This window comes from Pinus tabuliformis, chromosome 2_1 (assembly GCF_031772625.1).
Source record: "Pinus tabuliformis cultivar Carrire ecotype Pingquan chromosome 2_1, CPIR1, whole genome shotgun sequence".
Classification (NCBI taxonomy): Eukaryota; Viridiplantae; Streptophyta; class Pinopsida; order Pinales; family Pinaceae; genus Pinus; species Pinus tabuliformis.
This window is the reverse complement of record NC_142299.1, coordinates 181,249,494-181,263,031: the sequence shown is the minus strand read 5'-3', so window position 1 is coordinate 181,263,031 and position 13,538 is coordinate 181,249,494. Positions and strand designations below refer to the sequence as shown.

Sequence of the window (13,538 nt, the reverse complement as noted above, 5' to 3'; positions counted from 1 at the left end):
AGTTTAATTGCTCATAGTTATTTTCCTAGGTTTGTCTTGTGTATATCTAAGAGATAACGTGAACCTAATGCATATATGTGGGGTAGAATTAATATGTAGTAGTGGTTGGCCTAATAGGGGACCCAAAGCGTAATGGGAAAGAATATGTATATGGATATAAATGTCAATAGTGTCATTATTGAGACATGAACATATGCTTTGGTTATAATGACACAGTTGGGTTATTTGGAGGAGGTTCTTTTAATATATAAGTAGTTATTCTGTAACTCATCTCTATAGTCTCTTTGGGTGTTGTGCTTAATGCTTACATTTGGTGTATTTTAGGCATTCAGTTCATAACAAATCACCATTCATGTTGGTCCATATGTATATGCCAGAATTTTCCTTCAAACATTCTTTCATGCATTTATGATGACAATACCTGATGGTGTCAAATTGCTATTTAATATTTCTTCTTTCATGTTTACTCCAAAATAATATAATTAAATATGCCTTGGAATTTTTTAATGATATTTAGTTTTCTATGTTATGATTTCTAATTTACGTTCCAACCTTCTTGTTATGCAGCCAGCTTAATTCATGTTTTTATATTCATTTTGTTGCAGCTATGCACTTGTCGTTGTGGAAATGAAGAATGAAGGCGATGATGCTTTCAAGCATGATGTTTATGGGGATAAAATAATCATTGAGCGCAGAATAACTGAATCTACGAATACAACTGTTTTAAAAGACTATCTAGGTTTGTGGTCCGAACATTTTAATGGAATTTTCGTTAAGTAATTATGATGTATATTAATATTTTACTATGCGATTACAGTTGTCTGTTACAATTATTAATGGTGGCTGATTAAATGATCTGTGATACATCTCTATTTAGGATTCTATTGCCCCACATAAATTCACTTTTAAACCCTGTATTCGTCTTAGTATTTTTTGTCTCTAACGTCCCTTAACTAAAATCAGTCAGATAGAGAAGAATATATAGGGATTAATTAATTTAAAAGATGACAACGGTAGTTGCCTATGTGTCTTAAATAAATGAGCTCTATAAAGTTGAGCTGGCTATGTTATTCAGGTGACATTGTTTGTAGTTGATTTTCAATTTCAGACTATAGAGTGCGAAACTGTTAGAATCATTCAAGCACATGTAGATACAAGTGAGAGACATACCTTATGGCCCTATGGGTATGTGTTATGTAACCTCCAAGTCATAACTCCTATTGCTTAATTAAATGACTTAACTAATTTAAGTCATTCGTACATAATAACTTAACATTACATTATAACTTTTATGCATCGTCAAGTAATTTTAAAAATTTAAAAAAATTACTCCCAACATTAATTCCCAAGTACAAAATATGTGACCAATACAAAGTATCTTTTCTACCACCCTTCCTCAATGGTCATACTAAACACAATTGTTTGTCCCAAAACATAGTCAAATAATCTGGACCAAGCAAGCCATACGATATCCAAAAGCTGGATCTGAAGTGGTTGATTCTAGCAGTGTTGATAATATCGCCGAAATATCGGCGATTTTTTCGGAAAATATCGCGATACTTCAAAAATATCACTGATATTTTGGCAAAATATCGCGCGACGATTGAAAATATCGCCGGGCGTGTTTTGTCGTCGCTAGAAAAAGGAAAAATTGGTTTTTTTTTCTTCATTTCTGTTTTTGAGTGTTGGAGAAGGAAGGGGAAGAGTTTTGTGGTGGTTGTCAAGAGGGTTTGAGGATCAAACAACGATTATCACCACCAACTAAGATTTTTTTTTTGTGGATCAAAGATTGAAGAATAGTGAGACGAATTTCATTTCTTCCATTAACAGGTATGTTCTTAAAAACCCCTATGTTAATGATTTTTTTCATAGATTTAGGGTTATGCTTGCTTGCCTCTTTGCCTACCAACATTTTGTTTCTTTTTTTTTTTCCATTTGCTATGATTTTCATGCCCATGAACCAATGCAAGGGTTTTCTCCATATTTGGACAGCAAGCTTCATTTTTTTTTTCAACTTTCTTATGCACCCTCTTATTGCCATTTTTCATTCACATTGCAAAATGCAAATAATGTAGTAATTTTTTTTGAATGAGGTGGTTATTACTTACTATTTTTTCATTTTGCGTTGGGGGGTTTAATGCCAATTTTTTGTGCCCTAGGTTTGAATTAGTTCACTACAAATGTCAAATATGCCAAAAGCCTTGGACCCATTTTGGGAGTATGGGGACGCTGTTGGTGGGGCAAATCAGGCATATATATCATGCAACTTGTGTGGGACCAAGATGTCAGGAGCGGTTACACGATTGAAATACCATCTGGCTAGACTCACTGCATATGATGCAGATGTAATGCCTTGTATGGTTTCTAGTGCAGAGGTTATACAAAAAGCTCGTGAAGCAATTGCTGAACAATATAGAAAGAAAGCTGCTAGGGAGAGGTCAATGGTCTCAGATAGATAGCTGCTAGTTTTATTTGTTTTGCAACTTTTGCTACATATAAGTTTTATAACTCATGATGATGAAATACTTTTAAAGTTTTATATATGTGATGTTATTTTATTTGAGTCCTTGATTGGACAATTATCACTATCAGGGATCAGCAGGATATGTGATGTTATTTTGCTTGAGTCCTTGATTAGACAATTATCAAGGATCAACAGGATTTGGTATCGCCTTTGAAGTTTGATGTATCATTTCTATTTGACATCATATATATCAGTGCCTTCTTCTGAAAAAAATGAATATATTATGCATTTTTTATGTTTGCCGATATTTTGCCAATATTTTCGCCGATATTGCCGATAAGATATTTTTTGGACCCTCGTTGATATTTTGCCGATACCGATATTTTCAACACTGGATTCTAGGAATTCCAAGTTGACAACTATCTTATCTGTTGTTGAATCATTACTCTATAGTCAATGGTGGCTGGAATATTTAATCCATTTACCATTGATGCAAAATCTACCTTGTCTAATAAATGCATTTCATCTACATGTTGGTAGCACCATAAATTGATTTCCTTGTCTCGCTTTGCCGTGGAAACAACTCCTTGATTTGCTATAGAAGCCACATTGCCTTCCCCCTACGTGAGGGTTCTCTTTAATCATCTTTTTCATCCTTAGAACTTAGAAGCAAATGATGTAAAATCAATATAGATCCATCTTAAGCACGGATCTAGCATGCGCTGAGAGAGATCAAATCTCTTGAAGTGCAAACCTCTTTTAGAGTGCAAAATTTGAATAACAATAGCACCACCTCAAGATGCCCAACAATTGATCCAACATAACAAGAATGACACCAAGGCTAGGAGGATCATTCTTGAGGGGTCGGAGACTAAATTATCCCTCATCTCCATGGGAAGAAGACAACATATGAGATGTGGAAAGCAATCTTAGATCTGTATCAGGGTTCTAGTGATGTCATGAAGCTTGTCTTGAAGGAGAAGCTAAGAAGTATTTGGATGAGCAAAGGAGATCCCATCATTACTTATCTTTCCAAGTCCGTCCAGGTTCGTGATGAGCTAGCTGGAGTAGGTGCTACTGTAGCAGATAGTGACCTTGTGAGTCTTGCGCTTCTGGGACTTCATAAGTCTTGGGAGAATTTCTAGGATGTAGTTAGTGGCAGACACAATCTTCTCGGTTGGGAAAGGTTGTGGTTAGATCACATTCAAGAAGAAATTTGGTGGGGGATTGAAGCTAGGAGATTAGCTTCGACAGAGGAAGAGGAGAACTTTACACTAGTAGGCATAGGTAGCAAAGCCAAGGGAAAAACGGGCCAAGGAGAGATTGAGTCCAGTCAGAAGGGCGAGAAGAAGAAGAAGGATTTGAGCAAGATCAAGTGCTTCCATTGCCACGAGTTTGGTGTTGATTTTTGGTAGCATCGGATGTGCTCTAGCCATGAAAGTTGGTGGAGAGGCTAAGGCGCTTGAGATCTCCAAGACCCGGAAATCGTTTGGAAAAATTCCATTGGATGAAGAGGTATTAAAATGATTAATATTTTTAATGAGACCCTAAGTCTAAACTTAGGAAATTTAAAATATTAATGTGTATTAATATAATATGGGTGAGAAAGTTCTAAATAACGAGGATTAAGCCAGATCTAATCTTAGCTGTTGATTAGGGAGTTAATCTCGACCGTTGAATCGTCAACAGGAAAAGTATAAGAGGAGGCTTGAGGGTCAGTTGGAGACACCAAGAGAGATCAAGAATTCAATTTTCTGGGGCAGGGTTTGCTGAGGAAATTGAGTGAGTGATCAATTGCAGCGAGAGGCAATTCAACAAAAGGATTTTGTTAAAATTGGAAATTAGGGCCAAACTCCATGGGGTCAGCTTTTTTATGGCAGCTGATATTTTTCTTGGATTCCTCTCTTCGAGAGGTGTAGGATTGATTTAAAGATCATTCGATCCCAACATGTATTTATGGAGATATGAATATATTTATATTATTTGACAATTTGTCAAGTTCGACCAGCAACCAAGTTACCCTAGCTGAACCTCAACGTTGCATTTAAATATAGGAAGCCTTGAGTCATTTGTCACTCACATTTGTTATGATCTCTCTCCACTCGTTTGGGTTTGGTGGAAAAAGAGGTCTTGAAGGAGACATAGCCGCAGTCACAAAGGAGCCCTAGCTGCAGTCATGAAGGGAGACCTAGCCGCAGTCAAGAAGAGAGTTCAGATTTCTCTGCCCTAGCCACAACAAGCAAAGGATAGGACAACGAGGGATGAAAGACTGTTTTGGGCATCGTTGAGGAGGTCGAGGTGCTGTCTTGAGGGCTGTAGTCCTCATCTTGAAGGTTGAGGGTGAGGGGACTGTTTTAGAGCCTTGTTGAAGGGTGAACAATCCTGCTAAGAAGCTGTCACAGGCATAGTGAAGGATCTATAGGATGCCACAACTATTTTGGGAGACAGGTCTGTGCGTTGGGCTTGAAACTGCCCTAAAGGAGCAGCGTGAAGGGCAACATCCTATTGGAGGACATCGCAGCAAGGGGAAGCAATTCTGGGTTAGTTTGAGGGTTGTTAGGGATTGTGGTTGGGTGCCCTAACCAGTCCAGAATTGCGGCAACCAAGATACTCTAGAACAATGAGCTAGTGCACACATTTTGGAGTGCATCTTGTATGTGTTGGGTCAGTTTGATGGGCAACTTGTAGGAGCCCTTAGGAGTGGTTTGGAGGAACCCACGTGGACTGTTGGGAAGCCTACCAAGCAGCCACGTTGACATAAGTACAAAGAAGCCTAAAAGGGACAACATAGAAATTCGGTTTGCTGGAAGTGACAGCGTGGTGAAAGAAGCCATCTAAGACATGCCTTAAGGACTGCTTGCAAGGTGTATAAGCCACGGTCAAAGTATGTATACAGTTGGGTGCTAGTAAGTGTTGACAACAAAGACAAGTTCCTGTAGGACTTATATTGCTACGTTGTTGTTGAGTGCTGTTTGATGGAGGACCGTAGGCCTAACTTGTTGCTGGGCTAGGCCGCAGGCCATAGCCAACAACAAAGGTTGTTCTAAGGGTTACATTAAGAGTAATCAAGCCAGACTTGGACAACGTGGCAGTGGTGGAGTCTCACCTTGGTACACCGCAACCTTTGAAGGATTGTATTGTTGACTGTGTGAAGAATGAGTGCTGAAGATTGATGCCCTAACTTGTGTAGCAGTGACAACAAGTGCAGCAAGAAGTCAACAACGTTCTGGAAGATGTATTGGGTCAAAGTTTATCCATGTTTGGCTCAGATTAATGAGCATCCTGTTGGTGCCATTTGGATGATCTTCAAAGAAAGATTCTGTCCTGTTTGACCAACATTGACTTCTCTAGTCAAGGCTTTACTACTGTTGTCATAAACTATCAGTTTTGTATATTTGTACTATCTCTCTCTCTTTCTTGAACTATTGAAGACTAAAGAATATTTGATCAAGGGTTTCCTCACATTGGGGTTTGTCCCTCGCTGGTGCCACATCTTGTGTCCTCTTGTCTTGGCTTGTCTTCTACTGTTTATGTTTATGTTCTATCTGCATTTTACTATCATGCTAATGTGATTGCTAATCTGGACATTGGTATTGGGCTAATTAAGAAATTAATGTAAATTTTTCTTAAGCATAAAACATACCAAAATTAACAGATTTCGATCCAAGGTTGAAGAATACATATCAGAGAGGCAGTAGAGTGTCAGAAGAAGCAGCGTAGAGCCTAGGAGGGCTGACGCAGAGGCAGCAAGGGTTGACGTAGAGGCTAAGGAGGCCAGCGCAGAGGACGCTGAGGGCCAAAGAAGCTGACGCAAAGGTCGTAGAGGTTGATGCAGAGGGCGCAGTGAGCTTCAGAGGTTGCGCTGAGGTGATTCAGTGGGACAGACTGAGAGCTGATTGGTTGATGCAAAACTAGAGAGGGTGACGCAATTTCGAAGATGGTGACGCAGTTCCAGAGGAGTGCGTGGAGCAACGTTCTCTGTCCAACACAAGGAACATTAGAGTCATTGTGGGATTGTTCATTCCGGTTGCTGATCAGCCAGAATATCTGTCTACGGATAGAGGTATAGCTGCCAAGGATATTCTCTGAAGGGTGAGCCATTTCTGGCACCTTAGTTGTATTCATAAATCTACTTAATAATAAAACCCTTATATATGTTGCACCGATTTTCCTGCATTGGGTTTTTCCGGGGGCGATTGTCCAAACATATCGGTGTCCCTTGTGTTGCCTCAGTTTATTTTAGTTGTTGATCTATATATTAGTGAAGGCTGCATTTGTGTTTACTTGGATGTTTATGTAAGTAAATAGCTTGTTAATGTAAAGAATAAGTAAGAGATAGTAAACCAGAAATTGCAGTAGGGGTTTCTGATGTGTTAGATTCATAAATTTTCACATTTGGGAACTATGCCACTATGTGTCCTAATCGGAAGGAGTCTAATAAGGATCATGTGGTTGCATCAATTGAGGTAGATGAACTTTCCTCTTAGTTCGAGAAAGATTTCTCATTGATAGCTTGCATGGCAAGCTCAACAAGCAGTAGTGTATGGTATGTTGATTCTGGAGCATCGTTCCATATGACCGAGAACAAGGAATATTATAGCCAGTGGAAGGAGAAGCACATGTAGTTTCACATTGAGCTAGGACATGATGGCAAATGCATGACTAGGGGAGTTGGTACTATCAGTTTTAAGAGGGAGTCAGGTAGCTCTCTTCATCTTAGGGATGTCCTCTATGTTCCAGGCTTGAAGAAGAATCTTGTTTCTGTTGCTACCCTAGAGAATAAGGGTGGTGATGTCATCTTCAGTAGAGGTAAGGCTTACCTCAAGCACCTAGATGTTGGATGTATCAAGAAGATATGTGTGAGGATGAAGAATCAACACCTACAGCAGGTTGAGACAAATGCGGCCTTGAGCAACAAGGAAGAAGTGTGCAAAGTAGAGATGTGAGGTTTGAGGAGAGAAGAACTATGGGGGAGTCCTTAAAGTGAGAGCAGGTCAGAGTAACTAAGGAGGAGCTACTCACTCCTAAGCAGGAGCCTCAACCAGTATCACAGATTGAGTCCTAGCAAGGTGGCAAGAGGGCCACATAATAGGATGACTAGGAGTGAGCATTGGATTAGGAGAAGCGACCAGGATGGGTGGAGTTAGGCACTCAATTAGTGACTCCCAACACAGGGAGGAGGAGAGACAGTTGGGTTGATCAGGAGGCTTAGGAGTGAGTTGAAACTCCTAGCTCTATCTCTATGCTTAGACAGTGCAAACAACCACATAGGTACACTGGGTATATAACACTGATGATTGAGTTGATAGACTAGAGCCTTCTTGAAGACCAAAGATGAGGTCTTTGATTGTTTTAGAGAGTTTAAAGCTCTTATAAAGAACACGACAGGGAAGAAGATCAAGGTGCTTCACTCAGATTATGGTGGAGAATATATTGATAAAGAATTTACAGATTCCTGTGCGAAGGAAGGCAACTCCATATAATCCACAACAAAATGGTGTAGCGGAGCAAAAAAACAAAACCATTGTTGGAGCTGCAAAGGCTATGTTATATGACTAGGATCTACCCATATTTCTATGGGCAGAGGCATGTAACACGACAATATATATCCAGAACAGGACTCCTCATAGAGCATTGGGGAAGAAAACACCAGAAGGAGTCTTCACAGGGAAGAAACCAGAAGTTAGCCACTTCAGAATTTTTGGCAGCGTTGCTTATTGCCATGTGCCAGATGATAAACGTACCAAACTGGATCAGACTGCAGAGAAGGGGTTCTTTGTTGGGTACAATGAAACCTCAAAGGCATACAAAATCTACACTCCTAGCAATAGGAAGATTGTAGTAAGGTGAGACGTGAAGTTCATGGAGGACCGAGCTTTCAGGAGATCTCGTGAGATGTCTACAGGTGATCAGAATTAGTCAGTAGAAGCTTTTTCGGTCCAACAACAGGGGTAGCCAGTGGGACAGGCAGGGGGAGAGTCAGAAGGATCGAGTACTGTGACCAGTACCAGTATTTCCTCAGGTGCAGGAAATCCGGGGAGTTCTCAGCAGATGGAGCAACAAAGGCAGGATGAGGAGGAGATCGCTGAACCTCCCACGACTAGTGGTCGAGCCAACAGAGAGGTTCGTCAAACATTGAGAGATGCAGAGGAGTTTATTGTAACTTCTAGGACGAAACAAAAGACAACGCAAACAACCTGACAGATACCAAGCATTGGTAGCTCAGGTTGCAGAACCTTCCAACTTTCAGGAGGCCGCACAACATGAGGTATGGGTAGATGCCATGGTAGAAGAGTATAGTTCTATCACGACGAAAAGAATTTTAAGGAAGCTTTCACTCTTGGGTTTCGAGTCTATTCATTATATTAGGTTGGAGGAAGTCCGTTGGATGTCATGTCTTGTGACACATTACTTCAGTCCGAACTATGGCATTGGAGGTTTGCTCACCTTCATTATAAAGCTCTACCCAATGCAAGACAAATGGTGACAGGGATGCCTGAGTTCCAAGTAGAGCAAGAAGGTGTATGTCCTGGATGTGCCGAAGGGAAGCTCAAAAGGGGACCATTCCCCTCAAGCCAAAGCAAGACCTTCGATATATTGCAGTTGGTTCACTCAAACATATTTGTATGATGCCTGTGAACTCCTTGGAGGATATTTATATTACCTCACCTTTACAAATGATTATTTTCGCAATACCTGGATATACTTCTTGAAAAAGAAGGATGAAGTGTTCACTTGGTTTTGTCACTTCAAATCCTTGATCGAGAATCAAACTGAAATGAACATCAAGATCTTAAGGACTAGTAATGGGACTGAGTATGAATCCAATGAGTTCCATGACTTTTGCAAAGAGGTTGGCATTAAGAGGGAGACTACAACACCATATACTCTTGAGCATAATGGTGTGGCAGAAAGAAAATTTCGTACAATTGTGGACGCTGTCCGTGCTATGCTCCATGATTAAAGACTTCCAAAGTTTCTATGGGCCAAAGCTACGAATACCGCCGTATATGTACAAAACTGATGCCCTCATCAAGCATTCGGTTCCAAGACTCCCGAAGAGATGTTCATTGGTAAGAAACCTGATGTATCTCATTTTAGAATTTTTGGAAGTCCGATATATTTTCATGTGCCGAAGGAGAAGAGGAATAAATTGGGTGCATCTAGAAAGACAGGAATCTTCGTGGGCTATAGCAAAAACATCAAGCATTGGGTTCCAAGACTCCCGAAGAGATGTTCACTGGTAAGAAACCTGACGTATCTCATTTTAGAATTTTTGGAAGTCCGATATATTTTCATGTGCCGAAGGAGAAGAGGAATAAATTGGGTGCATCAGGAAAGAAAGGAATCTTCGTGGGCTATAGCAAAAACACTAAGGCATATAGAATCTATGTGGCTGGTCAAAGGGAAATCGAGATTAGCCATGATGTCACCTTTGACGGAGATATGGCTCTTAGCAAAGTTGACAATCTTCCTACTCAAAGGGGATCTAAAGAAGCTGACACCAGGGAACCAAAGGAAAAGGAAGATGAGATGATGCTTGATGTGGAAGAACCTATGGATCCTATTGATCCCCCTCAGCGAGAGCCTTCCTCTTCTAGGAAGAGGCCTTCATGGCTTAGGGGGACACTTGATGATGTTGAAGGGCACGTTGCACCTAGGGGAACCTTCTGGGAAAGTAAGAAGCCGACCAGGTATCAAGGATACTTGAGCATCTTGAGCACGATTATCCAAAATGAGCCTTCGTCATTCGCAGAAGCTGTCAAGCATCAAGTATGGAAGGATGCTATGACTGAGGAATATGAGTCCATCATGAAAAACTACGTCGGGGATGTTGTCCCCAGACCCTAGGACAACGTAGTTGTCACTTCGAAATGGCTTTACAAGATAAAGCACGCAGTTGATGGAAGTGCGGAAAAGTATAAGGCTCGTTCTGTCGCTCGTGGCTTCTCTCAAAAGGAAGGTATAGACTATGACGAGATATTTGCGCCTATTGCCCGATATACCACCATCCGCTCGATCATAGCCCTTGCTGCTTCGCAATGCTGGAACCTACATCAGATGGATGTCAAGACCGCTTTCTTGCATGGTTCGATCAAAGAGGAGGTCTATGTGGAGCAACCGAAGGATTTGAGATCCATGATCGAGAATCTCATGTGTGCAGGTTGATAGGTCAGTTGTAGGTTCGAGATGGATCTACAAGGTCAAATATGCTGCAGATGGCAATGTGGAAAAATACAAAGCCAGGTTTGTGGCTAAGGGGTATGCTCAGAAGGAAGGGATAGACTACGAAGAAACCTTCGCCACAATAGCCAAGTATACTTCTATTAGATCCGTGATATCCCTTGCAACAAATGGGGTGGGAGATTCACCAGATGGACGTCAAGACTACGTTCTTGAACAGGGTGATAGAAGAAGAAGTATACATTGAACAACCAGAGGGTTTTGAGACACATGAGAAGAAATCTCATGTATGCAGGTTGAAGAAAGCCTTATATGGGCTTAAACAGGCACCTAGAGCATGGTATGGTCGAATTGATGGTTACTTGCAGAAGATGGGATTCCTCAAGAGTGACGCAGATCCTAACCTCTACTATCTGGGTGTAGAGAATGAGCCTCTAATCTTGGTGTCATATGTGGATGATCTGTTTCTAACAGGCTCATCCAGGCTTATCAAAGATTGCAATGAGAACCTAGCTACATAATTCGACATGAAGGACTTGGGATGGATGCATTATTTCCTGGGGTTGGAAGTTTGGCAGCAGAAGGGTTGAATTTTCCTTGGACAAGGGAGATACACTACATAGATTTTGAAAAGGTTTTGAATGCAGGACTTTAGACCTATGGCTACTCCAATGATTACCAACTGGAAGAATATTGATGCATCCGAAGATAAAGAAGTCGATCCCACCTTGTAAAGGCAACTCATAGGGTCCCTGATGTATCTGGTCAATACCACGCCAGACATTTGTTATGCTGTCAACACCCTCAATCAATTCATGGTGGATACAAAGGGGCGCACTGGGTAGCAACCAAGCATGTTCTCAGATATATACGAGGAACAATCGAGCATGGACTAATGTACACCCAAGGCAATGACATCATCAGGTTGAGTGGGTTCATTGATGCAGATTGGGCTGGATATTCAGTAGATCGGAAAAGTACCACTGGGTACTGTTTCAACATTGGATTGGGAATGACCTCTTGTTGTAGTAGGAAACATAAATCCGTGGCTCTGAGCTTAGCTGATGCTGAATATATGGCAGCTAGCACAACTTTATGTGAAGCCATATGGGTTAGGAAATTGCGTGTGAATCTATTCAGGAGAAGAATGGAAGTGACCAATATTTTGTGTGATAATAAAAGCTGCATCAAGCTCTCTGAATATCCATTTTTTCACGATTGGTCGAAGCACATTGATATCAGGTGTCACTTTATCAGAGACTGTGTCCAACGAGGCGGAGTACAGTTAAGGTACAAGTTACAACCCGACAAGAGAACAGGGGGCAAACATTCTCACCAAGGTTCTAGGAAGAACAAAGTTTGTTTATTTCAGGGAGAAATGGGGATGGTTGTGAATCTGTTTCAATAGCAGAAGCGGATAGTACAGGGAGTTGCAGTGCAACAGTTAGCAGTGGCAGTGCTATAGGCAGCATGATGCAACATATTCAGAGGGAGCTATAGTACAGATGTAGCAGTGACAGTGCAGTGTCATGGGCAGCGGTACAGGGTTGCAACAGCGCAATAGATGAGGGGAAACATGCCGAGCATCAACAACGTATAGGATCGATACCGTGGATCAGTGTAATGCTTCTATTGGGAAGCATTGCTAGAGCACATTCCTCGCTAAGAGGGAGTGTTGATTTTGGGTAGCATCAGATGTGCTCTAGCTCCGAAATTTTGTGGAGGGGCTAGAACACATGAAATCTCCAAGACCCAGAAATCGTTTGGAGAAATTCCACCTGAATTATGAGTTATTAAAATAATTAATATTTTTAATGGGGTTCTTAAGTCTAAACTTAGGAAAATAAAAATATTAATGGGTATTAATAAAAATATGGGTGAGAAGCTTCTAAGAGACGAGGATCAAGTCTGTTTTAATCTTAGCCGTTGATTAGGGACTTAATCTCGGCTGTTGATTCATCAACAGGAAAAGTATAAGAGAAGACTTGAGAGTCATTTGGAGACACACCGGGCAAATACTGAGTAACCCGAGGGAAATCGATTCTCAAGGAGGAGGAGTTCGATTTCAGAGGGAGAGTTGTAGGGTGAAGGAAGAGGAGGGCATCAGCGTCAGTCAGAGATTGAGGAGGAGGTGACGCAGAGCATTTGAGAGACAGCATAGAGGGAAGATCAGAGAGACAACGCAGCTGGAGATGCAGTGCTCAGGCAGGCTTCATGCTGAAGTGCCGCAGAGAAGGATAGAGGGTCTCCAGGGTGTCAGAACTCCTCCAAGAGGAGGAGGAAACTTGTCTCAGGTGTTTCTCTCAGAAGTGTCTCAATATTTTGTAGAATCATTCCTTGTAAAGAGATTGTTGCTGAAGATTAATAAATAAACCCTCATCTGCTGCACCAGTTTTCCCGCATTGGGTTTTTCCGAGGACAATTGTGCAAAAATAACTGTGTTGATTGATTCTTGTGCTTGTATATCACTGTTATTTTGTCTATGCTATTATGAGATACCTGCTGTAGAATTTATTTTAATGTTTACTGAAGGGTTTTGTAAATAACTTATTCTGGAAAATAAGTAGGAGAAATAAATGAGTTACTGCAGTAGAATTTCGTGTTAGAAATTTTCACAATTCTGTCGTATTTTAACATTTGGCTCCTGATCTTTCTTTTCTTACAGTTGCATCAACCTCGGGTATATGCAACCCCTTCTTCTCATAGGTCAAGGCCACCAGTGAATCAGTAGGAGCCAGTGACAACAACCAATCAAAAGATGGGATAATTTGTCTATAAATCAACCTTATATGATGGTATAGAAGCATAATAGTCTTGTTTGTGTTCAGCAGCATTTCCTTGTTTCTCCCTGGACTGCCCCTGGTTGTGTTGCTCATCCACAACTGCTTCC

The 13,538-nt window shown here is 41.0% G+C and overlaps 1 protein-coding gene across 2 annotated transcripts in view; it reads left to right on the top strand.

Annotated features, from left to right (window-relative positions):
- Window positions 1-606: 606 nt before the first annotated feature.
- LOC149199309 (structural maintenance of chromosomes protein 6B-like) overlaps window positions 607-13,538 on the top strand; it is a 423,580-nt gene continuing 410,648 nt past the window's right edge. For both annotated transcript variants that reach the window (XR_016253762.1, XM_089402377.1), the window contains exon 1: window positions 607-739. Coding sequence is in view for 1 of the 2 variants with exons in the window: in XM_089402377.1 (XP_089258503.1) it covers window positions 628-739 (112 nt within the window). In the remaining variant the exon portion in view is untranslated. The remainder of the gene's footprint in view (window positions 740-13,538) is intronic.